This window comes from Apteryx rowi, unplaced genomic scaffold (assembly GCF_003343035.1).
Source record: "Apteryx rowi isolate R43461 unplaced genomic scaffold, aptRow1 scaffold_259, whole genome shotgun sequence".
In the NCBI taxonomy this organism is placed as follows: Eukaryota; Metazoa; Chordata; class Aves; order Apterygiformes; family Apterygidae; genus Apteryx; species Apteryx rowi.
The window spans coordinates 668,215-695,264 of NW_020448963.1; the positions used below are offsets into that span (position 1 = coordinate 668,215).

Genomic DNA, 27,050 nt, shown 5'->3' on the forward strand with positions numbered 1-27,050 from the left:
ATAGTAGAATAAGTAGCACAAAGTGAAAAGGATTTGACCCAGTGATTTATCAGGTAAGAAGACAATCAGCATAATTCTTCTTATTTATATATAGCCACAGTGCAGGCCGAATAGAGACATATTTCAATGTGATCAGCGCAATTAGCTAAATGAAAAAAAGGGGAGCATTTAACCCAAAGACAAACCCCCTGATTCCGCTTCTGTGGGAGCAAAGAAACCCACAAGCCACCTCCTAAAATGTATGCGTGGCTGAGAGCCGGGGACACAGGCACCACATCCTTCGGAGATGGAGAGGGAGACTCAGCAGTCCCGGAGGCAGGCGAGGATGGTGACTCTTGAATTTGCTGTGGGACCCCAAGGCACGGGGGCTTTGGGGGGGTCGCTGCCCTCGCAGTGGGGGTCAGCCGTTCAGTGCGGCTTTAAATCCTTCCTTTGGCTGGACCACATCGTGTTTGGGGCCGTCTCAGACACTAGCCACTGGGGCTGTTTTTCTGCTGTGTTCGTCACCAGCTATCGGCGAGCAACGCTGGACAGCTGGGTTGAAATCTGTGTCGCTGATAGTGAGTTATATATGTACAGATAGTCAGTTTGGACCATCGGGAATAGTGTCACAGCCACAGATCACAAGCGTTGCTGTCTAGGAGCTGACACAAATCCATTCATCCAGACAGCAAGGAGATGTCCAGGACTGCAGAATCTCCCAGGAAGCACTTTCTTTAACGAACAAATAAAAAAGGGTAAAACAGGAGTGATAGCCCCCCCTTCCCCGCGATCAGAGCAGGTTGATCGGCCTTTGGCAGAAATGCCGCTCGCAACGAGCCTTTGCTCCTTGTCCATGACTTTTTGGAGCTGGACTTGCTGTTCAGAYGTTTTTCTCAAAGGTTTGGGACCAGGCTCTTTAGTCTCTGGATGTCCTGATCGCTGCTTGCCCTCTGTGGTGCTTGGGGGCTTCACAGGGATGTTGCCTTTGGCTGGAGAACGCTGATGAGGGAGCAGCTCCTCTGGACAAGGAGAGGGGAGGGAGGTTGTGGCTTGCAGGACTCTTTCACCTCCAGCTCCCCAAATTAAGGAGATAAGGAGGAGCGGGACAGTTGGACCCTCATAGACTAACTCCCAGGCATCTCTGCTACTGGTTTCTCTCATGCCTCCCGTGACACATGGCTGGCGTAAATGGATCTGGAAAGTCTGGTTAACAATCTGGAAGCCAGTTAATTTTTTCCAGTTGGTGGGATTCATGCTGATGAACCAATCAGCAAATTTAATGTACCTTAAACCTTCCTTGTGGGCAACTTTAATCGAGCAATTAAAGCACCACAGCATTGCTAATTAAGAGGAGAAAATACCCGACTTGGTAATTATGTGCCTGTGAATACAGTTTTGCATCCATAGACATTTATGAAGAAAGTCAGTAGAGAGGAATCATCACTCCGTCCAAATGGCAGGGCAGAGGGGGAGCAGCGCTCACAGCGCGGAAGGAGAGGAAAGACCATCCGCTGCTCCGGAGGAGGCAGTGCCACGCTGGCGGGCACAGCGCCGGCCGTGTCGAGACCTGGTGAGCCTTAGAAACACCAGGGGACGAAACGACACGGGCCAAACCGTCAGCGGTGGAAAGCACGTCAGAGACGCGGACTTCCACCGTGCTGGGCCAGGCAAAGACCCGCTTCTGCAGCAGCAACATTTTGCAGCTGTGTGCACCGGGGTTGGGCTRGCCGCTGCTGTTGGAAGGGCTCTGCGCCACTTCGGGGGGAACAGGGATGATCACATCAGGGAAGGGGAAGGACGAGGCGAAGGTACCTGAGATGTTCTTGTTAGGTTTGAGGGGACTGACTGATCTGTGCAAGGCGCTGCGGGTGCGGATGTCGCTATTCCCTGGACATGTACCCAAGGAGACCACGCTCTGTGTGCTCCCTCCCTTCCTTCAGCGCAGGAGGGATGGAAAAGGGCGCAAGGAGGAGGAGAGATGTGCCGGTGGATTAAGGGAGCCCATGAGAGCCATGCACCATTCCCTTCTCTCCCCAAATTCCTTATCGCCTTTCAATTCAGAGATGCTCTGTGCTGACAGAGCCTGATGTTTCTCTTTCTGTCCTAACACTAATTTTTTTCCTATACTTGTAAGAGCATCACAACAGCAACTGCCAGCTCCTTATGTTGTGTTTTCATGTGAAACAACCTATATAGGCTGCTCTGCTGGAGACAGGACACTGGTCTTGGCAGGCTGATTCCAAGGAAAACCCCCTTTCCCGGCTCTGTATGAGCCGCATGGGTCCCCCCACCACTTTGAGCGGGAGTCACGCGTGCCTCTGTCGATCAGCAGGGATCGAAGCTGGGATTTCRGGGTGCCCATCACCAGGCTATTTTGCACAGGGCTCCCCCTCCCCTGTGTCCCCACCTAGAAGCATATGTACCAGCATATGTGCATCACGATACCCTGTCATTGCAAGTCCAGACAAGCGTGTTGTAACACGTTTAGCATTTCTTTGAAAACCTGTCTGGATTTCAAGGGTTTTTTTTCCGTGCAGATCCCAGCATACGCATGCCAGCTCTGAGCTGGAGGCTCGGTGGCTGTGTTGCACCTCAGTGATGCCTGCTCCAAGCCTGGCAGAGAGCCAGGCTGCCCTACCCAGAGCTAGACTGCACCAACACCCTGGGCACCTACCACGGAGACCTTCTGCAGTGAGTGATCCAAACTGAACCTTCCAAGGGCAGGAGCAGTGACAGTTTTGAAGACATGCTATGGGAATTATGCAAACGTCCTCTCCGTGATGCCAGGCAAGAAAAATCAAAGAAACTTAGTGACTCACGAGATTCTGGCTGTTGGCTTGCAATCTAGTCAGCAGCTTTGTAAAATACAGGCAGTAGCAGCTGGTAAGATTATATTGCCTTCTGTTTATCCCATACAAAGCCCCACATCCTAAAAAAAAGAATAATAATAATAAAAAAGAACAGTTTGTTTTCCAAACCACAGAAACTAGACTGTTCAGGTAGCAGAGTTAAGATGGGAACAGACTGCAAAGAGGATATGTCAGAGCCATGACTTGCTTGGGAGGCTCAGGCTGGACATCAGGAAAAACTTCTTTCCCAGGCAGATGATGGAGCTCTGGGACAGGTCACTGGAAAGGTGGGAGGATCTCCATCCTTGGGGATTTCCAGGATTCGGCTAGACAGAGCCGCGACCACCCTGATCTAGTGTTGGGGATAATCCCACCACTATCAGGAGGCTGAAACAGGCTCTGGAGGCCCCTTCCACCAGCCCTGCCAGGATCCTGGGATTCATATGTCTCTGGTATCACAGGTTCCAGTTTATAGTCCCAGAATTAACTGCTAATTATTCAGTTCGGATCCCAGGTTTGCTGCGCTGTGCATGCACAGCTAACTTAGATCAGTGAGCATGCTGGAGAAAGCAGGGTGAAGGACAAGATTGTCTCAGCATGTCCAGGACTTTCACTCTCTCCTCTAAAATTCAAGGAAGTGGCCTGTTGCATTTACTGGGGAAAAGAAAAAAAACAAAAACAAAAACCCCAAAGCCAACAGCATAACACTATCTCTTTATTTTTCTGGTTAGGATCAAATGAAAAGGATAGAGATTGCAAAGCTGCCCTTTACCCACAAATAGAACAATGTATTTTTTTGTCCCTAGCTGAATATATTTTACTGTTTGCCACTTTTCCTCTGGGTTTCCTGTGTTTAGCCACAGACGCAGATGAAGGGTGAGTCTGACGCTCGGCTGGAGCTCAACATATTGATGGTGATGAAACAAAATTTCCTTTATGGAAAGGTCTCTGTAGTCCTCATAAAAAAGTGCCAAAGAGCCATTGGACCATTGTAGATAGATCTGGCAGCATTCAAAGACCTTCACCAGTTCTGGACTATCTGTTTTTGGTTTGAATACTTCTTTYCTGCCAAATTTAGCCGGGTCCTGGTCATGACTGCAGGTTATTACTCTCCATTACCAGTGTGCAGTTGCCTGGGAAAGCCGTTTTGGGGGCGAGATTAGGAGCAGGCAGTCTCAGGGAAAGACCTGGCATTTTGCACCAGCAGTTATGGTGGAGATGGTGCAAGCACAACGGGAGGTTGGGGATCCTGAATTCACTCCTACCATGCTCAGAGGCTTAGCGCCGTCTCCCTGCATGGGGAAGATGCTCCTCCTTCCCACAGAGCAGCAGGACCATGCTGAAAACTTGTCCGGCACCTGGCATGAGATCCAGATGGTGAGAGGRCTCACATCCCCCTCCAAAGGTGCATGCTGGTTCCAGCAGGACCTGGGATTAAGCTCTTGTTGTTTCAAACATCCTTTCTTCATTTGTCTCTCATGCATCTTTGCTCCCCTAAGCCTTGAAGGAGGGATCCAGAATTACCTCCAATACATTCGTCTGCATGGAGTAGCTCCCATTTGGCCCCGTTGAGCRCAACCTTTTCTGGTTTTGTTTTTGGTTCTTATTTCTATCTCTATCTCTTCCCAGCAATGCTGCAGGGAGATCRGATGAAATCGGTGAAATCCGGGTGTAGCCCACCTGAAACAGTAAAGCAGTTAACAAGACCCGCAGGCACAACCCGAAAGGTGTTGCAGCCCCTTACAGCATGCCTGGAGACACTGGGGTCCCTCCGGCACCCTGGATTCCTGGCCTTTCCCAGCTCCCTGGCTTTGAGGAATTTGGGTTGGAGGGCTGCGTACAGCCCGGGTCCYGGTGGTTTTGCTGAGCTCTGAGCCTGCCTGGCTCACTTCCATCTCTTCCTAGCTGCTTCATCTGACACGGCCAGGAGGAGAGGAGGGGAGCCGGCATTTGGTGCTGTTGGGGGGTGCGGGAATGAGCTCAGCGCTAGATTTAGTCCCTAGTGCCATGCTAATCCCTGGAAGACCTGCCTCCCAGGATGGCTGCCCAGCCTGGCAGCTGGTGTTGCCCTGCCTCTCCTGGGTACCTAGAGACAGCACATATTTGCTTTTCTGGTGATAGCTGATGTCCAGCTTTAGCTGCTTCATTGCAGGACCAGAGAAGGGAGCATGGCATCATCTCCAGGGAGTCAGGGCTGCCCCGTGGCGGTGTCACCTGCAACCTCGCAGCCGTGCCCTCCGCCCTGCCTATGTCTCCYGGGATGCAGCGGGGCTGAGGATGGAGCCTCAAGACGTGAGTGGCGTGGGGGACAACGCTCTCGTTTGCAGCTCCGTTGATGCAGCCCTTGGTGCTCCTGCYGGGCCCATCTGAAGAGCGCTAGCCCCACACCACGACTCGGACTCAGCAGAGTGGCTCGTTCCTGGCTAGCATGTCCTCGACAGGTTCATCTATCATTTCCCGAGCACTGCCAACTTATTAGCAGATGTTGTCCCGTCCCCAGAGAACGGATAAGGAGGGAAACAAATGGACCGAGCTACAGATGGCTGGCAGAGCCCTCCCCACACTCGCTGTTTTTTGACAAGCCTGCTGCTCCACAGCCTCTTGGGCAGGCGATGCCTGCAAAGATGGGGCTGATGGGCTGTGAAAAGAAGGCAAGATGTGTTGTGCATTAAGGGACCCAAGAAGCATCAACACCAAAAGGTGTTGGGGACCCACCTGGGCAACAGCCCTGCACAGTTGGAGATGTGCTATGCCAAGGCCCGGTTTAGCGTTGCCCTTTGTAGGCCCTGTTTGTGACGCTGGGACTGGCCAGGTCTAGGCATGGGGGTGGCAACCATGAGCCCAAAGTAAATGTGCAAGTCGCTTCTTGAGCTGGGCTGCCGGGTGCAGGTCTGCTGCTCTCCCGTGTGCATTGCAAGACCACACCATGAGATGAAGCTCCAAGGCGAGGCAGCCTTGGCTGGGTGTTGGGGGCAAAATAGTCTCGACTGTTTTGTGGGAACTGCACTTAATTTAACTTGATGCCAATTAACATAAACTTTTGACTGCCGATTCAGGTGTTGAGAAACAAAGAAGACAATTAAACAAACACTTCAGGAAAACATCTCTCCTCCCCTTTTCCCAGGATCACCTTCATTCRGTCCAGACACCTCTCCCCTCTTCCTAGTCTCAGCTTCCCTTTTTTTTTTTTACTGCCATTGCACTCAGTCCCCGCCACTCCCTTGCTTCTTACTCATTTCCTCTGCACCAGCATGAGTCCTCCATGGGTTGCTGTCGCTCAGAGGCGTACCTCCTCTGGCACGAGCACCTCTGTCTAAGACTGTACCTCCAGCTGTGTCCCCAACAGTGTCCCCTTCCACGTGTCTCTGTTTCGTTTCTCCAGATGCACGTCTTCATGCTTCTCCCCACATGTCCCCTTTTGTGTCTCCTGCCCCTAGCAGCTACCAAACTTTCTTAAATAGGTTTGAGCAGAAGCACCACCTGCTCCTGATCAGCTGAAGTTTCGGCATGCAGTGGGCTGTTTTCATCCATTTCAGAACTGTCTGTGACCGGCACAGGACAGTGCATGACCTCCTCCCACACAGGACACCCTTCAGCCCCCTGCTACCAAAACACTGCCATTTATGCCCAATACACTGGGTTTTGCAAGAAGATTGTCATGGGAAAAGAAGGAAGAGGTGCATTGTAGGACTTCTGGMCCCTGGTCATTCCTGGTCCACATGGAGGCAGGACACAACTGTTTGCCTGAGCTCCTCAGGCACAGGGCAGGGGTGTTAACTGCCTAAAATAAAAAAGAAATCCTTGTCTTCTGCGTGGCTCCTGCTAGGGCATTTCTGTCAGGTGGAAGTACCTGGCTGCAATGAAGACAGTAGGACAATCGCCCTGCACCTCCCTGGTGGGTGGCATCAGCTCTCTGTGAGTAGGACCATTCTGCAACAGGTTCAGTGTGTACTATAGCCATGGCAGAYGGCCCTGTAGCTTTTAGACCTGGCATGTTTGACTGAATTTTTCTTTCTGGCCAATTCTCTGCTGGTTTGCTCTTCCCAGAGCTAACCCGAGAGGTCCTGGTCTTCCACATGTCATTACCCTAGCAAGATAGAGCTCAAAGAGGAGCAGGACATGCCTGTCATCGTGTACGGTGTGGATTTAATATCCTGTGCAATTTCCAAGGCAAGTTCACAGCTCAGCCCAGACCTCCTAGCCCGTGGGCTCCAACCTGGTGCCCTGTCCCCTGCCTGCCAAATGCCTTGAACATATGTCCCGTTTTCATCTCTAGTAAGCACTGACACACACAGAGGTGCACGATCCTATCCAGAGCAGGGACTGGCCTGGCCCCAGCCCTGCTCTGACCCAGCTATTCTCCAGGCCTCCTCGCAWACTTGTGCCACGCAGGTGCTGGGAGGCGGCTCCAAACAGCTCTGCCCTGGYGCACGAATTCCCCCGTAATTCATCATTTAGCATAATTTTCTCCTTGACTGCATCTGAAATAATTGTGAATCATTGCTACAGGTAATTAACGTTTCTTTACAACATTAAATGCTAAATGATTAYAACTGCTCAGTGAAAATCTGCTGGGCTCCATGCTCCCATCCTTCCTGCCAGCCCGTCTCTCTCAAGCAGATAAACGGGAGCCACGTCTGGTGCAGCACTGATTTCTCTGCCCTTAATTAAATACCGGTGGGGTGATCAGCTCCAGTGCCTCTTGAGTTAAAAGTCCCTAGTCCCTGCAGTGGTAGAGATGATGGTGGTTTGCAGGGCCAAGGGTGTTCACACTGTGGTGCTGAGCTGAAGAAGGCAAATCCTGGCCTGCATACTGCCTAGCTTGAAAGGTCGCGACTGTGGATGGCTTGAAAATCAGGACTGTGGGGCCTTTTGGAGGAGCAGAGATTCAGGAACAGGCTCCAGAGCTGCTGCCTGTTGCTTTTTCCCATGCTGTTATCATGCGGGATGTGCATCCCGTTGGAATCGGTGCCCTGCCTTTAAAGCGGCGTTCGCTGCAAAAATGCCACGGAAATYGGGGACAGAGTTTGAAGGGGGACCAGCAGGTCAGGATGGCTGGAGTGCAGCCTGCAGCTGCCGTTGCTGGAAGTAGCTTGGTTATAAAGAGGCTGTTGCGTTATCATCCAGCGTGCAATACGTGAAACACTTTGGCAGCAACCAGTCTAGGGAGATCCCCAGCAAGGAAGGGAGTGTTATTGGTAAGAAAACAAATCAGCACCTAGAAACAGAACAAACAGACAACACGGAGGGACTCAGGCCACCAGGGCTGCTGGATCGCAGACAAAACACTTCTACCCTCTTGGAAGCAAAAATTGAGGCTGTGTGCAGTGCTGGCCACTGGGGGTAAAAGCAGGAAAATTAAGGTATTACTACCTCAGTAGTACATGTTCCCATACGTGCATACTCCCACTGCACGGCCCCGGGACTGGACAGCGACAGAGTGACCAAGCGTGGGTCCTGCCCACAGCATTTCCAGTGCTAGTAGGTTTGATCTTTGCAGTAGTCCCTCCTTGGGGCTAGGCAGTGGCTGCAGCAAGGAGGTCCCCACGCGGGCTGCAGGAACCCGGGGGCAGAAAAGAGGAGCAAGCACAGGTGCAAGGAGAACACCTCAAGCTTTGCAAGCAGCTGGCTGCTCATGAAAAAGCTGAGACACCTGAGTCTGCCTGCGAAACAGTGGGGAAAGCGGCCCTGGGACAGCAGTAAATACGATTGGGGGAGAAAGCTACAAAAGCAGCTTTTGCAGAGCCTGGTTTCTAGCTGGAAAGGGAGGTGGACTCACCCAGGTGTCAAGGTGAAGGTGGGACACTAGCTAGCCTTGCTACTCAGGGTAGAGGGTTTGCAGCACACCAGGATGGGTAGAGAGGGGAGATTAGAGCTCTTCTTTGTGCTGGGGGGGTTTACTAAGCCATGGGGTGCTCCTCTTCCAGGCATGTCCCTCTGACCTCTGCCCGTTCCCTCCTCTGCAGCCTGTGAGCTGGGATTTTACAAGTCGGCCCCTGGGGACCAGCTGTGCGCAAAGTGCCCCTCGCACAGCCACTCGGAGAGCCGGGCRGCCCGCGTGTGCCGCTGTGACAGCAGCTTCTACCGGGCAGTGCAGGACCCCCCCTCGGCCGCCTGCACGCGTAAGTACCCCCGCTGCCTKCCCACCTTGCATCGGGGCTGGATGCGTGTGCGATGCGCGTTCCTGAGGACACGTTGGTGCACCCTGTTCCCCTTTGCTCTGCTCCTTCCCCGCTGGCAAGCGTGCTTGCTTGCGGGCCAGCTGGCTGTTTTTAAGCTCTAGCTTCATTCCCAGAAATGCCCAGGGTGGCCAGACCCTTGGAAGGCTGCGGGGCAGTACGAGTGCTGCTGTGCTCTCCCCTATCGTGGGTGGAGATCGGACCTGGGGCTTGGCATGTGGTTTCACCCCACTTGTCTGAAAGAGGATGCTTTGAGGGTCCCGGTGCTGCTAAGGGGGATAAAAGCATCCCAGAAGGAGTTGTCCTCTCTGCAGTTGGTCCAGGAGGGCAGAGAGGTGCAGGGCTGCTAGCTGAAGCCAGGTCGAAAGGCAGGTCAGCAACATCTGGCTTAYGTTTCTCTAGGGCTCCAAAACATCCACTCCAAAATGTTTATCTCCCCAGGAAACACATTTCCCTTTCCCTTTAGATTAGTCAGTCCTGCTCTCCCTCCTCCTGTCCCCACCTTGGCTGTTCCCTTCAAAGCTTCCTGCATCCCTGTTGYTTCCTGCTTCCCCCAGGACAAATATTAGCTCTTCCCTGCCTGGCGCTTGGTATCCTGATCGAAAGCATCTTTCCTCCGAGCCTGGTCTGACATAGCATGTCACCCCAAGACCTCCGTGTCTTTGAGGTCCTCTGTTTGCAGCACTTGCCTCTCTGGGCAGCTTTATCTTCACCGAAGCTTTGTTTGTACATGCAGGGCTATCAGCTGTGGATCTCCCACAGATCAAGGTGCCCAAGATGCCTCTCTCCGCTGGTCCTATTCCCCCCAGGGCCCTGCTCCGCCAGTCCCAACACGCTGCAGTGTCTCCCGCTCTGCCTGAACCTCTGCTTCTTTTCCAGGGCCCCCCTCTGCTCCTGTGAACCTGATCTCCAGTGTGAATGGCACCTCGGTGACACTGGAGTGGGGCCCACCCCTGGACAAGGGGGGACGCACTGACATCATGTACAACGTGATCTGCAGGCGCTGCACGGGGGACGCTGGCCGGTGCGAGACGTGCGGCAGCGGGATCCGCTTCGTTCCCCAGCAGATGAGCTTGGTGCAGGGAGCGCTCACGGTGACCAACCTCCTGGCCCACACCAACTACTCCTTCTGGGTGGAGGCCATCAACGGAGTGTCCGACCTCAGCCTCGAGTCCAGAAGAGCTGCGGTTGCCAACATCACGACAAACCAGGCAGGTAGGAGGAGCAGACACCATCCCTGAGGGTTTGCCTGTGTGAGCTGATGCTGATGTTGCTCCAGGACAAGGCTTGACCATTCCCTAGCTGGTATCTGTCAGAGCCAGACCCTGCACCGGGAGTGGGAGTCAGCAGCAGTGCTGCCCTTGGGAGCCAAGGGATGGTTTAGCGGTGACCAGGAAAGCCCCAGGAGACATAAGGAGTGACCCCTATCCTCTCTGCTGCTGGAGATGTTTTCAGGCAGCCGGGATGGATGCCTTCAGGGCTGCTGCCAAGGCAACTGTTATTTTCCTCTGGTTCTTGGTATCCTTTCTCGTCTCCCTTTTCCTTCGCTTCAGCCTGCAGCCACTGGTGGAGGCTCCTTTTCTGAAGGAGACAGGGGGCATGGAGAACACTTGTTTATTGACAGGAACACTAAGTGGAGCATGAATCTTTCGGATTACTCCTCCAGCCTTCTCGTCCCTTCCCAAAGGGCCAAGCAGAAGTTCATGCGCCGTGTAGTGCACCGCTCTTAGCTCACACCAATGCCAACCCCTGGCAGGTGACAGCGACATTTGCTGGGGAAAGTCTCTCTTATGCATGTCTCATCTTTGCAAATCCCCTGCTGTGAAATGCGCTTTCCCCAGGAAATACTTCTGAGCAATCTCCTGGCTCAGCCAAGCCAAGACCTTGCTCCAGGGCCACCTAGGCATCTCCTCAGGGCAAAGCCCAGCTAAGCCCCTCTTCGAGGAGCAGGGACAGGGTACAGGGCAGGGACTGACCCTCCTCGTTAATCCTCCTGGTTGGAAACGAGCCCTCAGGAGCTTCCTGTGACGCTGAGCCCCTTCTGCTCTCGTTGTAGCAGTGCCAACGGGGAACTGCCTGGGAGAAACCCAGGGAGCCTCGCCTGGTCAGCTCACAGCCGGCCAGCGAATAAGGCGCTTTTGTTACTAATTCCTGCCTGCAGCGCTTCCTCATCCCTCTGCCGAGCCTCATGGAAATGCCTCATTTCTGCCGGCTCCCTCCAAGCACTGACAAGCGGCATCAGCCTGAYGCCTCGGAGAGGGATGCTCTTGGGAGGCGTCTGGTGGCCAGCTCCGGAGAGAGGCGCCGAGCATTCCCATTCCAGCTTCTCTGCTAGGAAGTGGCCATTGAACAGGTGCGGAGAAGCCAGCAGGGTCGGGAATTYGGTAGGAATTGAAGTTTTAGCCGCTGTGCCCACGCGTGAGGCTGTGGCTGCCGCGCTCCGCGGCGGGGAAGGCACGTAATCTCCGCGCCGTCTCACCTGCTCTAATCGATGATAACGGGCTGTGCCGCATAGGCGGCTCTCTTCCCCGCAGCCCCCGGAGGCAGAGATGGGCAGGAACGGATGCAGAGGAGAGGTCCCAGGGCTTCCTGAGGAGATCGTGCATGCAGCATCCAGCAGATCTMCTCCATCCTGCTCTGCCCCAGCTCTCTGGGATCCTGTCCTGGCAGTGATTTTTTTGCTTCTCAGATAAGCCAGCCCAAAGGCAAACCAAGCTCTAACTGCCACCTTTTGGGCTTTCTCTGCTGCCTTATCTGTGTCTGACCCCCTGAAGGTTAGAGATAATCCTGGGTGTCTGGGCTGGGTGCCCAGGTCTGGTGCATGGCCGGTGGGGTGACATATGGACTTGGCCCCCCATTTGAGAGCTGTGCAGTGCTTCCCAGGCCTGGGTCTGCTTCTGGCCACGGTATGGTGGAGATGGCCCATGCCAGCGCTCCCCAGGTGCTCCCACCGGCTCTGCAGCCTCTCTTGGTCACCGTGTTGCTCCAGCAGCTGTAGCAGATGGCAGCACCGTCTTCCCCAGAGCTGCCATCTCCTCTCTGCTGTCCTGTAATTAGGGTCACAAGGGGGTGTCTGACCTCTTTTCATGAGCTGGACTCAAAGGCCATCACAGCACCCTGACCACAGTCTCTGGCTTCACAGAGGTTCTTCCAGGGAGATTTAGGGAGACTTTATTTTCCCAGGTGTCAGCAGGAAAAGAGGCAGCTGGAGCGAACATAAGCCCCCATGCTAGTCCTTTCTCCCATCCTTCAGAGCACTCACCTCCACATGACTTTAACCAAAGCAGAAACATGGTTTAAACTGTTTCCACGTGGCCTGCAAAGGGCTCCGGTTCTACCCCTCGTGTCCTGCTGCCCACGGCCCAGGCAGGGCTTGCACCCAGCAGCCACCTAACACCATGCTGCCTTCATTCCCAGCCCCGTCCCAGGTGGTGGCGGTTCGCCAGGAGAGCACGGGCCAGAACAGCGTCACCTTGCTGTGGCAAGAGCCAGACCAGCCCAACGGCATCATCCTGGAATACGAGATCAAGTACTATGAGAAGGTAATGCTRAATTTGCCGCCACAGCCTGGTCCCCGCATGGTGGATTAAGACAGGGACATGGCTTGGTTTAAATCTTGCTGGTGCAATTGCTGCTATCAGCCAGGCTTACACAAAAGACTATTTTGGGAGGATTTGTTCTTTTTCCCTGGCTGCTGCGCTGACTCAGCAAAGTTTTTGGTATTGCTTTTCCGCAGGACAAAGAAATGCAGAGTTATTCRACTCTGAAATCCAAAGACACCACTGCCACTATCTCTGGGCTCAAGCCYGCAACCCGCTACATCTTCCAGGTTCGGGCCCGCACCTCCGCTGGCTGCGGGAGGTTCAGCCAGACGGTGGAGGTGGAGACGGGGAAGCCAGGTAAATGCATGAGATTAAGAGATGTGGGAAGCGTGGACCAGGGGATGTGGGGGAGCATGGGTTATGGTGACTATTGTCCACGGCAGTTGTGCCTCTGCTGCCCTGGTGTCTATCTGCAGGACTTGCTTGGGGTARCCTTCATGAGATGTTCTCATRTATTTGAAAAGGACAGGAGGAAGGWCTGAGGACTGCCTGTGTTCCCTTGCAGTCTGTGTGCCTGCGATCCCGCTTTTCCCTCACGTCAGCAGGATGGATGAGCTCTCACTGGGGCAGACTCTCAGGCCCATAGCRTAGTGGGGACGTAGCCACCTCCGAAAGCATAACTCCTAGTTATCCCATAACTCATAGGGTTGGACTGCGTATTGCTGGCCCCTGGGATGATGCTGCAGTGAACTCGTGACATATTGCTCTCCATCACAGTTACAAAGTCTGGCGCTCTCCTCCTGTTTCCCAAAGCGCTCTCCTTCCAGGCTTGGCTCTGACACCGGTACGCCTGACTTACACCTCTGTAAATGAGCGTGGACTCCTGCGGTCATGCTCTTGCTGAGTTTTTTTTGTGGTATAAAAGCATCTTTGTAACCTGCCAAGCAGAGGGGACAAATTGTTTGGGCTTTTCAGCTATAGCTGGTATGGCAGGGAAGCCCTGGTGAGATCCCAAGGCTCCAGACTCCTCTCTGCCCAGGTCTGCTGTATCAGAATAGCTTTCCAAGATCTGTGCTTGGTTTCCCCATGTGTAAGTGGCCCCTGTATACTGTGAGAGCCCTGAAACTGGGGCTGGAGGGGAGAAATGGTGCTTTTATTATTGAAGGTGGTGTCCCCCCATGGAATAGGTGAGTTTCTGCTCTCAGCAGAGTGCTCCTGGCATCCCCACTCCAGCTCACCTCCTTCCTGCTTTGTCTCTTCCAGTGTCTCTCCGGTATGACACAATGACCATAGTCTGGATCTGCCTGACCCTCATCACTGGCCTCGTCACACTGCTGGTGGTCCTAATCTGCAAGAAGAGGTGGGTGCTTTTCTGAAGGTCAATGCAGCTTGTCACGAGGTGGGATGAGAGGGCTTGGGCAAAACCTTTATCCTGTCAGCTCAGGCCAGAGTGGCCATGTGTCAGGGGATGGTAAGCAACCAAGAGAGTTCATTTAGAGACACTGTCTCCACCTTCCCTGAGACACAGCCAGCCTCCAGGCCTTTCCCTTATGCTGGTGGGCTAATACCAATGGACAAGAGCTTGTTGGCTGTGCTGGGGGTAGGTCAGGAGCAGAAAGTGCTCTTTTCCAGCAAGAACATCCAAGAGGGACTATGTGCTGCCATGTCTTAGCATGGTGGAACCAGGCAAGTAAAGCAGGCATGCCAACATGCTGAGGAGAAAAAAGGGCTGCAGCGCTCTGGTCCTAGCACTGCTGAGCCTTGGAGAGCACACGGAAAGTGCCCTGTTCCAGGCCAAAGTGTCAGTCAAGCAAAATGTAGTGATGCAAGTGACAGGACAGAGTGTAGCTTTGTCCTGTCAGCTGTCCAGCTCCTGGCACCCACCCTGCTCTCCTCTGCCTTTGGGCTGTTTGTGGGACCAAAGAACAGGAGCATCCCTTCTGACCCTTATGTCTCCACGACAGGCACTGTGGATACAGCAAGGCTTTCCAGGACTCTGATGAGGAGAAGATGCATTATCAGAATGGGCAAGGTAGGACCTTCCTTGCTCCCGCCCATGGCAGGTGAAGGGCTTCAGCCTTGTGGATGGGTAGGGACCTGAGCCACTGCTGTGGTTTCCAGGTTGGAGGATTTCAACCACCACTTGCTCCTGGGGATGTGTCTAAGACAGCTGAGCCAGGGGCTCTAATCCCATAGGCATAGTGGTAATCAGGTTGAAGGCCTGCACAATGTGAAATGGGGCTGCTGCAGGTACATCTCRCACAGCAGCAGGCCAGAAGAGTGTAAAACTCACTGAAGACCCACAGGAAGGGGGAGCTGGTGGAAGGGGGAGGAGAAACACATGGAGGTGATCTGGTGGCCAGGTCTTGGACTGCCCTGAGGATATTGCCATGCCAAAGAAAGCCTTAGATTATTTGGGTCTGCAACTCCTGTGTCTCCTCAGCTTGTCACTCCAAGGAGTCCTGCCCTTGCCCATCCGTGCTTTTGGCTCCTGGATGCCTACCTTGTGGCAGGGCTACTTGGAAGAGCTTCTCTCTTCTCTCCCCTTTGAAATCTAACAGTGAAGTTCCCCGAGTCGAAGTTCTACGTCGACCCCCACACGTACGAGGACCCCTGCCAAGCCGTGCATGAGTTCACCCGTGAAATTGAGGCTTCCCGAATCAAGATTGAGAAGGTCATTGGGTCTGGTGAGTCCCCGGTCCTGGACTGCCTGTTTGCATCGCATGTGCTTAGGGAATTCAGTGTCCGAGGCATTACCATTTCCATGGCCTGCTGGGGCCACAGCAGGCTGCATGGCACTGTTAAAATGCTCATTCAGGGCTTCATCGGCTCCTTATTTTTCCAAGCTCAGAATCAATGGGTAGGATTTTTTTTTTTTTTTTTTAGTGCATGAAATAAACTCCTCTGAGCCATCCTGGTGCAAATAGGAGCTGTTCAGCCACTGTGGCACTGACGGCTCAGGCTGACATCAGCAGATGGCTCAGCCCGTCCTGCGTGGGTGCTCGAACGCAGCCACTCAACTTTCAAACCTTGGAGCAAGCATCWGGGGTGACAAGATGCAAGCAAAATCACAAGCAAAACGGTAAATTTTCAGAAAAAAGGATATTTGTCTAGGAAAAGGGGCTTGCAAGGTAGCACAGGGCAGAGCCAGAGCTATAGCTTCACCAGCAATGCCCCATGGGCATATTGAAGCTTGTCCCTGYGTGCTGAGGGACAGCACAGAGCAGGTCAAACGGAGCAGCGGTAGGAAGCCCAGATGAGACATGCCTACTGCTGTAACAGACCCCCAAATTTATTCACTAAAAGAGGTAAAGCAAGTGCCAGTCCCACTGTAATCACTACTCTTGGCCCATAGCCTTGGCTAAAAGGTATCTGTTAGAGAGGTGTTTTCTGGTATTTCTGCCCAGTTCCCAGAGGTGTCACTAAAAGCCAGAGATGTGCAATCCTGTCTGCACAGTGAGACAGACTGACAGGCTGCAGCATGCCGCAAGCACGCCAGCAAACCGGTTAATCTGGGGTGCTTGCGGGACCGTGCAGGGAGCTGAGGAGCACCCCATGCCCTYGCCTTTCCTCGCTTTGCAGGGGAGTCTGGAGAGGTGTGCTACGGCCGCCTGAAGCTGCCGGGGAAGAGAGAGATTCCCGTGGCCATCAAGGCTCTGAAAGCAGGCTACACGGAGAAGCAGAGACGGGACTTCCTGAGCGAAGCTAGCATCATGGCGCAGTTTGACCACCCCAACGTCATCCACCTGGAGGGGGTGGTGACCAGGAGTACGTGGCGGGCGGGGATGGGACCCCCCAGGGGGGGCAGAGAGATCTCCCTGCGGGCATCCTTGGAAACCTCGCTTTGGGTGTACTCTGAGATCCAGCCCTTGGGTGCCTCACTTGCCAAAAGTACATTTGTCTTGGGGTCCTCTGCATCTGGAGCACATTTCATGGTGTGCTGCTACTGCAGGAAAGTCCAGGGCAGCAAAGGGATGTCCTGTGCCTAGGGACTTCTGTGGGGACTGGGGAGGAAGGTGACAATAAAAAACATGACTACAAGAGCTCCCTTTGGGGACTGAAGCCACCTCCCCATGCGGTGGTACCAGGGAGTTTGGCAGGGAGCAGTTTGGCTGTTTGCAGAGGAATGGGAACCCTTTTTGACCCCCTCTGACTGTCTCTTTGCCTGCTGATTCCCAGGAGCCGTATCTAAATGGGCTGCTTTCTTCTGGTCTGAAGCAAGGCCCCRGGTGAAAGTTTCAGGCTTGGGCACGTGTTTCTTGCTGGGCAGCTTTCTCTCCTCCTTGACATTCCCCATTAACATCTTCAGAGGGAGACAGGTTGTCTCCAGCAGCCCTGCTGCTTTCCTCCTTCCCCTTCGAACTCCATTAGAGAAATGAACTGCTTATTCCTGGCTGCAGCCCAAAGCCCTGGCAGCACCACGGTGGTCAGGGGTGGTGGTGGTGGGGTTAACCCTTCCTCTGAAGGAGATGAAACAAGACTGTCCCCATCGTCTTTTGTTACAGGACAAACTTTGCATGCGGCAGTTGCCCACRTTGCTCCGCAATGCGCCCCGGTGCCCCAGATCAGGGTTATTGGATTAGGAGAAGTCCTACCCATTAGCGTTTGTTTTAAAGGCTGCCTGTATTGAATCATAATTTGAAGTCTTCGTTCAGAAAAGGCACCTTGTGATGCAAAGCATTATGCTAATGACATGCAAATTTCAGTGGGATAACGAAGCTGACCTAGCCACATCAATAGCACCTGAAGGGAGGGGTAAGTGTCTGGGTTATTGCCACATCCACACTGTTGCACAGTTCCTGCACAGCACCGGGGTGAGACTCCATGGGATTGCAGGAAATCCATGGGCCTGCATTTATTTTGCCCCCAGTAAAAAGCCCGGCACTGGGCTTCCCAGAGGAAGGTGACTTCTCCGTTAACTTGACCTCCCTTGTCTTCTGCAGGCAAATTGGTAATGATTGTTACTGAATACATGGAGAACGGCTCACTAGACACCTTTCTCAGGGTAAGGAGCTCTTTCATATCTTTATTCATTGCACATTCGTCCGGGCTGAGGGACTGAAGAAGAGGCTGATTCACAATCCTCAGCCTCATGACCACTGTGACCTCCGTGTAAGAGCTGCGGGCTCTGGGCTGTCACCTCTCCAGAAGATGTTGGTTCCCCAGAGGAGCAACACTGCAGGAGGCAGGTGCACCTGCYAGAGCTGCATGTCAGAGGAGCTGGGAGGGTGGATGGTGCAGTTCCTCCTGCCTGGGGCCGAGAGAAAATTGCACTGAGACACACTGGGGCTATAGAAGCATGGAAGGGAAGTACTAATTCAAAGATGAAAGCTTAGAGGGGGTTAGTTTAATGAGGACAGTGTCAATGGGAATGCTGGAAAACACCATGAATGTTATTTTCTCTCCAGAAACATGATGGGCAGTTCACCATCATCCAGCTGGTGGGCATGTTGCGGGGCATCGGTGCAGGCATGAGATACCTTTCTGACCTGGGCTACGTGCACCGGGACCTTGCTGCCCGCAACATCCTGGTGAACAGCAACCTGGTCTGCAAAGTGTCTGACTTTGGTCTCTCACGTATCCTGGAGGATGACCCTGATGCCGCGTACACCACCACGGTGCGTTCTGGGCTGGGGAGGTGCGTGGCTCCTGGTATTGCATTTTTTTTCCTGATCCTTACAGGCAGTCATTGCTCTGGGCTACCATCAGGTGGAAAAGTTAGACACTCTGAAGTCAAGATAAATAGGACAGGAGTGGAGATCCTCCCCCCTCAGATTTGCTTCCCAGACCAGGGGCATGAACTCAAAGTGCATCCAACCCTTAATGCATTGCATGAAAAAAGCCTCCTTCATACAGAGCCATCCCAGGAGTAAGGTGTGCAGTGAACAAAGAGAAGCAATGTAGGAGAGCAAGCAGCTGATCAAACCTCCCCAGCCAGCTGCTTCTATGGTGCATGCTTTAGATCCTGGTCCCTTTCTGTTATCAAGGTGGAATAATAGATGTCTCTTCCTCTGTACTTAGCCCAATGCTAATTTAGCTCCTGCTGTTTGGCTGTACAATTCTTTGCAATAGCACTTGCTGCCTCAATTCTGTATGCATGGCCTGGTGCRCAGGGATACACCTGTGCACCTTTCTGGGTCCTTCCTTAGATCATATAGCTCCATCCTTTCCTTCAGTCTGTCCTAGAGTCATAGGTCAGTTGGTATGTGTTATGGAACAGTCTTTAGTAACATGGTCACTTGCTTTTCCAGTGACCCTGACCRGTTCAAGGGTGCAGAAAGGATTAGAATTAAAGATTCTGATGTTCTTTAACTTGCAAGCACTTGGCTTTGCAACCTACATAATTTTGTTTTAATGTAGGATACTTTTGTCTGTGATTCTATTTTGAGATCCTCTGGGTAACCTGACAGCTCTGGAGCTTTATGTGCTCCTCTACCAGAGGTCATCAGAGGGGAAATAAAATACATTGAGGGAATGTTCTGTTTCTGCTTTTGTCTGTCCATGAAAGGAATTAGTGTGCCCCTGGGGCTCAGCTCTGGTTGGGCAAATGCAGTGGAGAGACAGTTTTTCCTCCATTTGGGCTTGATATGGACCAGTGGAGGAGCTGCAACTAGGACTCTGAGCAGCCCTTTTTTGGGAGAACCAGGACTGGAGAAGCAGAAAGAGCTTCAGGTTAGTTTGAGGTAGCTCAGGGCACTGCTGAGCATGACCAAAACCAGATGTAGCTTTCAGGAGTGAGTGCACAGAGGCCCAGCCTCGAGAACGTGGCCTTCCCTTCAGGCTTCAGCTCAGTGGAGGTGTGAGCCAGGCTATCTCCCATGTGTGTCTCTGCATTCAGCTATCCCTTTTGATGTCTCAAGAAACAATCTGATATTCCAGATCCTTTAATTTTGGGGCCTGTATGGGACTCTCCCATAGGACACATCATTCACCTTCAGTCCCCATCAAGGAGTGTGCCAGAGCAGACAGGGATCAGATGGACTAGGGCAACCCTACCCAGAGAGGTACACCTAAAAGGGGTTCTCATGCCCCATCACGCCTGCCCCAGCTGCTGTGGGAAACCCACCGCGCATTTTCCATGCACCACAACTTTCCTCCTTGGATATCTGGCAACCACATTTCCAGCTTAAAAGTATTCTTTGCCCATTTACTGCTTTTATCTTTATGCCAGCACGATCCTTTAATTCAACAAGTTCTCCTCTTCAGCACTTCCCTCCCAAGAACTAACAGACAGGGAGCACATGCCATCACACTCTTTGTCAGACTGAAAATGTCAGGCTCCCTGCCTGCGCCCACTGTCAGCTCTCATGTTCTTGCGTTCTTATGCTCCTGATTGCTTTGAATTCCTCTCTGCTGAGCGCTGAGGACTAGAATTGCACACAGAATTTCAAAGAAGACCTTGAAAAATAGCACAACTCTTTCCTTGCTCTGCTGGAAATACCGTGATGGATACACCCTAGAATCAAAATCAAGTAGAGTTTTATGGTTATCCTGTGGAAGTCTCATCCTCAGTCCCTTCCAGGGGATGTCCTCCCAGCCTATCATCTGTCTCATGCAGCTGGCCTAGCTGCAGAATGAGGGGATGGCCTGAACCCTGCATTCTCTGAGCCATCGCTCCCACAGCTGAGCGGTGGGAGGTGCAGACAGGGCCCGGTTGCAGGCTGGACTCAGGAGTGGACCCTGCTGACATTGCTGCAGGGTCAAAGGAGCTGCTCGTGTTTTCCAGTCAGAGACAAGTCCCAGGGAAATGAAAGCCATGTGCTGGTGCCCTAGGTACCTGGAACAACCCGGCAGGTTTGAGGTGAATAGGACGGGTGCGTGCAGAAGTGTAAAGGATGTGGTCAGACCTGGAGCATCATGATGTACAAACCTCTATGCATTACGGGACTTTGGCATCAGAGTCTGGCATGTGCAGAGAACATCTGACACGCAGAAATGAGACATAATGTCTACCCTGGGTGCCAAAGCTGCTCCCCGCTCCAAAGTAGCAAGGCCCAGCCTGGTCCCCCAGCACTGATCTGGTATATGAGTGTTTTCCTCCTTGCGAGCCTTTAGGATTGATGTCCTGGGTGTTTGCTGTTTCAGGGTGGGAAGATCCCCATTCGCTGGACGGCCCCGGAGGCCATCACGTACCGCAAGTTCTCCTCGGCCAGCGACGTGTGGAGCTACGGCATCGTCATGTGGGAAGTGCTGGCCTTCGGCGAGCGCCCGTACTGGAACATGACCAACCGTGACGTAAGTGAACGTGGGTCAGCGTGAGGGCCAGCCTGCTTCTCCCAGGTCAGCTTAGCAGGGGTCCCTGGGGAAAAGGGACCCCCTGGGCAGCCCTTACCTCTCCTCACATCCCCACTGGGCTGTGCATGATATCTGTCCCCCTGTCCCGCAAGGAGGGTGGTATTGTATTGTGTAGCCCGGTCATTTCTCCTCCAAGCACTGCACAGCTGTATCTACCTCTCCCTTTGCAGCACGGTGGCTCCTGGTTGTGTCTGTTTGCGTGCACTGTGGGACTCCCCTGTCCCTGTCTGCTCTGCGTAAGCCTTTCTGCTGGCTGGAGAGCCTCCGTGCATGGTGTCACCTCTTTCCCACTCCCCAAAGGAGTGAGGGTTTCCTCAGGATCACTGCAACCCCATGGCGTTAACCTGCCAGTTGTTCCTGCAACCAGTGCTGGAGCTCCGTTGCTTCCACTGCCCATACGAGGCTCCTGAGAGCCCCAGATTTGCCCCACTTAACGGCAGGCTTTGGGCTTGTCAGAGTTATGGGGAGACGCTCTTAAATCAAGACTAGCATAAAAACTGTAGCAAAATGGAGGTTACGCTCCTGACTACAATCTGGGAGCAAAATTTCCAACAGGAGACAATAAAATGAAGTTTCTGGCTGTACAGAACCACCAGATTCCTTTTTTACCTATAGGGACTACCAACCTATCTGCCTGCTCCCCGTTCTTTCAACCTGCATGTCCCTTCTCTTGCTAGTGCTTTTATTATGTCAGAAAGTGGCTTTGGTGACAACAGAGCTTCATCCCAGGCATGGCTGCGATGACTTGCACAACTTCCTCTCCCCAGTTCCTTCACACAGGGCTTCTTCCAGCCTTGTTGAATGGTAACGAGTCCTGGTTGTAGAGCAACTGAATGTGAACGAAGCTCTCATGGCTTATCTGCTGGAGGGAAATGGCAATATTTTAAGCCTGTTGTAACACTTAATAAATCTGCCATCGTTAACAGTCATTTCCAGTGTACATATGGTATCCAGCATGCTTTTAGCCCCATATAGGGACTGCATGCAACTTGCCGGCAATAAACTTCTCATTTAGCATGAATCTTTTGCACAGCCGCCTCCCTTTCTGATGGCCTTGAGAGCTCAAGCTCCAGGGATCTTTCCTGTGCATCCTGGTCGGGGGTGCTCAGAGTCAGACTGGGAGAGCAGTTCCCCTTCAACATATGGCTTTCTTTCAGGTAATTAACTCGGTGGAGGAAGGCTACCGCCTGCCTGCTCCTATGGGCTGTCCCACAGCCCTGCACCAGCTCATGCTGGATTGCTGGCAGAAGGACCGCAATGAGAGGCCTCGCTTCTCCCAGATTGTCAGYATCCTGGACAAGCTCATCCGCAACCCCGAGAACCTGAAGTGCACCGCCACTGTGAATCGGTAAGGGCCGTCTTGGACGGCTGTGATGAACAGCTGCCGAGCCACAGTCAATGCTGAGCAGAGCGTGTCGGACACAATGTGTAAGGGAGATTTCTGGCCAGCTCCACCAGCGGTGGCTTCCCCTCAGCTAGAGGTGGCGTCCCGGTGACCACAGGCATATATAGGACCCATGAGCACAGGCTGGTTGTGGTGGGTAACAGCGGAGCGAGAAACAGCCTGCATTTCACTGGCCTGCACCTGCTGTGCCATTCCCACGATAAGACCTAAACAAGTGTGTGCAGCACTGCCCACAAAACGGTTGGTCTCCCTTTACCAGCCTCTTAGGCCGTGCAGGGCTCTCAGTCCTTCCCTCACCTGCAAGGTCACAGGCTTTTCCAAGTGGATATCACAGCCTAGCCACGTAGGACCATCATTGTCCCATCCCCAGCTCCTGGGCTAACCCCCTTCCTCCATCCTCCCAGGTTCACCCAGACGCCCTTTGACAGGGGTGTCTTTGACTTCACCAGCTGTCTCACAGTGGAGGACTGGCTGGACTCCATCAGGCTGGGGCACTACCGGGACAACTTCGCCATGGCAGGGTACTCCTCCCTGGGCATGGTGATGCGAATGAACGTCGAGTGAGTACCAAAGGAGAAATAGCACAGATGGGATTGCCCTGTACTGTCCCACTAGCCCCTAAGCAATGGCTGTCCTTTGCAAGAGCTGGTTGGCTTCCCTAGAGGGGGATGCCAGAGACACCCCTGAGGACACTGGGTCTGACCCATCCCAGGTTCATGCTGAGACCTGAGACAACATCCGAAGCAGCACTGAGCTTTGAGAGGAGGCATGAAAGTCATACTAGAAAGGGTATGTGGGTACTGAGTCACCACTGGTGCTCCATGGTGGGTATCTGATGCAGCTCCACTGTCATCATAGGATCACAGGGTAATTYGGGTTGTARGGGACCYCAGGAGGTCATCTAGTCCAATGTCCTGCTCAAAGCAGGGTCAGCTATAAGGTCACTGTCTCCCTGCATTTCCARTCTTTGTTTCCCCTCCAAAAGGCATGCCCAGGCCAGAGTGTGGCTGGGTCACACCGCACAGCTTTTCTGCTTGGAGGGTGCTGCCAAACGATAGGAACTGTGACTCAGGACGTGACAGTGCAAGCCGTRGTCAAGGTGGGGCAGGTAGACAGGGAGCCAGTGAAAGGGAAGATGGAGAGGTGCTGGCATGTCCGTGTCAGTCTGAGGCTGTATGTGGGGGGCCTTGCTGTGGGACTCGGTTGATGCTGATCCATTTTCCTGAGGTTCATCAGGGAAGCTTCTAAGTGGGGGAGGCTCATCATCGGTGTGTCTGTCGGCTGGGTTATCTGAGGGCATCTTGCTAAAGCTGAACCCAATTTCAGAGCACTGATCTTGTCAGCTATTAGCCTGTCAGGAGTGATCCCCCCTCTACTCCTGCTTCCCCTGGCAGTCACAAGAGCCCTGTCACAAGGTTGTGCCATGGGGAATGACAGCCTGCCCTTTCCTGGGAGGATGCCCATGGCTCCTCAGGCCACAGCGACCTTGTGCTGATGGGTGAGGAGAGAAGAGCCAGGCAAGGGGTCCTGGGCAGTTCCACGGGGTGTGTGCATGAGGAGGAGCAGTGTGTCTCCAGGGCCTGACATGAGGCCAAACTGCAGGGTTTCTGACAGGGTCCTTGTTCTCCAGGGAYGTTCGGAGCCTGGGCATCACCATGATGGGCCACCAGAAGAAGATCTTGAACAGCATCCAGGTCATGCGGTCCCAGCTGCTGAACACGAATGGTCCCAGGAGGCATCTCTGATCACCAGCTTTGCAGACCCACATCGGGCATTCCTTAACACTTACCCTGGCAAAGGGGCAGCAGGGTGGTGAGCAGGGAGAGGGGTGCCAGATCAAGACCTGGAGCCCCTTCAGCATCTCTTTGATTTGAGCTCCAGTGGAAACATGGCTTTCCAGATACCTCGACAATCCTGCTGTCTCCTTCCCCCGTCTGAAGTGGGGAGCAGCCTTCCAAGCAGGCTAGGGATAGGCCACTCCTCTCTCCATGCTCTACCACATTGCTGTGGGAACCGGGGGTCCCGAGACAACTCTGCGGGACAGGTGGTAACCTCCTCACACAGAGGGATGCCTCCAGCTGCACCTGCAGATGGAGGGGTAGCCGATGCAACAGCAATACCAGGAGCAGTAGGACTTGGCTTGTCATGCTCCACGGCTCCTTTGGATCAGACAGCTGATCCTGCCTTGTGTTTCCAATGAGTTTGTTGGATCTCTGAACTGAAGAGGCCCCCCACATGATGCCACATGGCAGAGAGAACCTTGTTCCTAGTACCTTGCAATGCCACTGTACTCCAACCTGGATCTCCAGAGCTGCTCTGGCCTGCAAATGACTTCAAGGTCCACCTCCACCAAGCCCATGAGGGCAGGTGATGGAGTACTGGGCAAGCCAGCAATGCTAGGAACTGATGGCAGGACTGCAGGCTGGCTCTGCATGCAGAGGAGACTTCCCCAGCATGGGAGGAGAGGTGGGCAGGAGCTGCTATCAAGAGACTCAGGAAGCCCCAAGGTGCCATGGAGAGTCCCCGCTTCTTGAACCCACCAGCACTGCTCCTCTACAGATCCAGCCCAGGCACATTTTCTAGGGCTCCAAGCTCAGGTTTCTCCCATGGCAGAACTATCCCTCCTGTCCTGTGGCCTCCTCTAAAGCTGTACTAGAGCAGAGAAGAGTTGGAGAATTTGCTCACCTCTCACATGATTTGGGGTCAGAGAGATTTCTGCCAAACTCTAATTTGTTCTTTTATTGCCCTAGAGAAACCCAAGAGCTTCCTGTTACCAAGTTGCCTGCCATTGCCCAGGGCTGCCACGTTTTCTGTGCAGGAGGGGTCTTGAGCACCATTTCCAGCTGCAACCACACAGCCCCCCAGCTGGGGAAAGGGGCTCTGCTCAGCTGATGCTGCATGTCAGGCAAGGCTCATGAGATCTTCAGCATCACTGAGCTGATGAGCCCGATGACTAAGAGGCAGTTTGGCCTTTCTGCTACGGCTCTCCTCTCTCCTCCATGGGGAGCATCTCTCTTAACGAGCTTGCCTGGCATGGAGCAGTGGCCTCCAGAGGCACATGGAGTTGGCCTGAGGGGCTGAGTGGGCTGCAGAGATGGGGACGTGCCAGGGAAGGTGAGCAGGCCATGGGCTGGGGAGGCTTCTCTGGGGTGTAAATACAATTTTCTATGGGGTTAGGAACTGTTTTGCTAATGTCTGATGTTAAGTACGCAAAAATGGTCTCAAAGCACAGAAGCCTTGGTCACGAGGCTGAACTCACTGCAAAAAAAACTCTGCTGGAAGGTGGGCTGGGGAGATGCTGCTGGAGATGGTCTCTCTGGGCACTGGAGGGGAGCCACACTGACTGTCAGAAACCAGCATGACCCCCAGGATCCTGCCCTTAGCACTGTAAAACTGACATCACTCCAATGTAAGTGCTGGCAGGATCTGGCCTGAGGTCTGCTCCTCCCAGTGCTGGCGGCTGTTTGGGTGCAAGGCAGGAGGGTTAAAGCCATTTTCCAGCTGCAATAATCCTGGCTAAACTGGCCTTTCTGAGGCTGGCTTAGTTTTCTATCCAGGGCACCTACGTCCTGCTGGATTTTGTGACTTTGGCGGGCACTCTACTTCTTCCTATGGAAGCTCTTTGTAACGGGGGACAGATGCAATGTGTTGTTTAATTTATATTGCACCCTGCATCCTGCACTCAGACCTGTCACACACACACACACCCCCTGCAGTCAGTGTAATGATTGAGGTCAGTCCAAGCCCTGCAGCACGGGACGCTGGGCACTGGCTGTGTCCCGTTTTCTCAGCGCGTGGGACTCCTTGGTGGGGGAGTCCTGCGTGAACAAACCATCCCTGCACCCATGGGAGAGCTGAGGTCGGGCCAGTGCCAGACAGAACTGTGTCCTTGGGCTCATGGGAGCTGTATAGTCACAGTCCCCAGGGCCATGGGATTTTCTGGGCAGTCCTGGGAAGGGAGGCTATGGGATCTGAGCCCATGGTTTGCCAGATGGCCCCTGTCCCTAATTCTGGAGGTTGGGGTAGTTGGACTGCTCCTTGGAYGAGCTTTAGTCCCAGGGCCACACGGGCTCTGGCCACGGGGACAGCTGGGCAGGGTTTGCCTTTTACATTCTGCACATCTTCCTGGACAATAAAACTCTTCCTTCGCACAGGGCATCTCATGGCCTATTATTAGCTCTGTGCCTCACACAGGTGCTTCACAGCTGGTGGAATTCATACAGGCCTTCGCAGCTGCTTCACAGGCATGGAGATGCCCAGGTAGCCACCTGCATCTGCTCTAGAAAGCCTCTCCCATGTGATGGATGCTTCCTTAGGGAGCAGGAGCATCTGTAGGATGAGTGCTTATGACTGGACCTGTGTGCACAGGGAATGGCCAAGACACTAATCACTTGTAGACTTCCTGTGTGGGTATTGCTGTGTTGTGGGTTGGGAGGAGGCCTCCCCTCAAACACAAGGCCATTCCTACATAGGGGCATGTAAGCATGTGAGATCATGTGTGTAATGCTCTTCTGAGCTCCAGTGATGACTCCATTGTGGACTTGCTGTAAGCTGTGACCAAAGCACACTGGAGATGAAACACTGAGGACACAGGTTTTTGCAATAGCACAAAACAGTGTTGCCTGGAACAGCCCCAACAACAGACACAGGAGCAGAAACCTGAGATTCTTCCTATTCCCCCAAGTCCAACTTTAAGTATCAGCCCTCATAGATCCCTTGCAGGTTTTTCCAGATCCGGGCTTACCCTCTCCTGGAAATTCAGGAACTGTTAAACAAAAAAACCCAACTCCCCAGCCTG

General features: G+C 53.4%; 1 protein-coding gene across 1 annotated transcript in view; it reads left to right on the forward strand.

Annotated features, from left to right (window-relative positions):
- Positions 1-23,997, forward strand: part of EPHA8 (EPH receptor A8) — a 49,289-nt gene extending 25,292 nt beyond the window's left edge. Inside the window, exons 4-17 of the mRNA XM_026067383.1 lie at positions 8,798-8,953; positions 9,890-10,225; positions 12,428-12,552; positions 12,747-12,909; positions 13,816-13,912; positions 14,517-14,584; positions 15,114-15,239; positions 16,135-16,320; positions 17,496-17,557; positions 17,961-18,170; positions 20,638-20,787; positions 22,005-22,195; positions 22,657-22,812; positions 23,883-23,997. Coding sequence (XP_025923168.1) covers positions 8,798-8,953; positions 9,890-10,225; positions 12,428-12,552; positions 12,747-12,909; positions 13,816-13,912; positions 14,517-14,584; positions 15,114-15,239; positions 16,135-16,320; positions 17,496-17,557; positions 17,961-18,170; positions 20,638-20,787; positions 22,005-22,195; positions 22,657-22,812; positions 23,883-23,997 — 2,141 coding nt within the window. The remainder of the gene's footprint in view (positions 1-8,797; positions 8,954-9,889; positions 10,226-12,427; positions 12,553-12,746; positions 12,910-13,815; positions 13,913-14,516; positions 14,585-15,113; positions 15,240-16,134; positions 16,321-17,495; positions 17,558-17,960; positions 18,171-20,637; positions 20,788-22,004; positions 22,196-22,656; positions 22,813-23,882) is intronic.
- Positions 23,998-27,050: the final 3,053 nt, after the last annotated feature.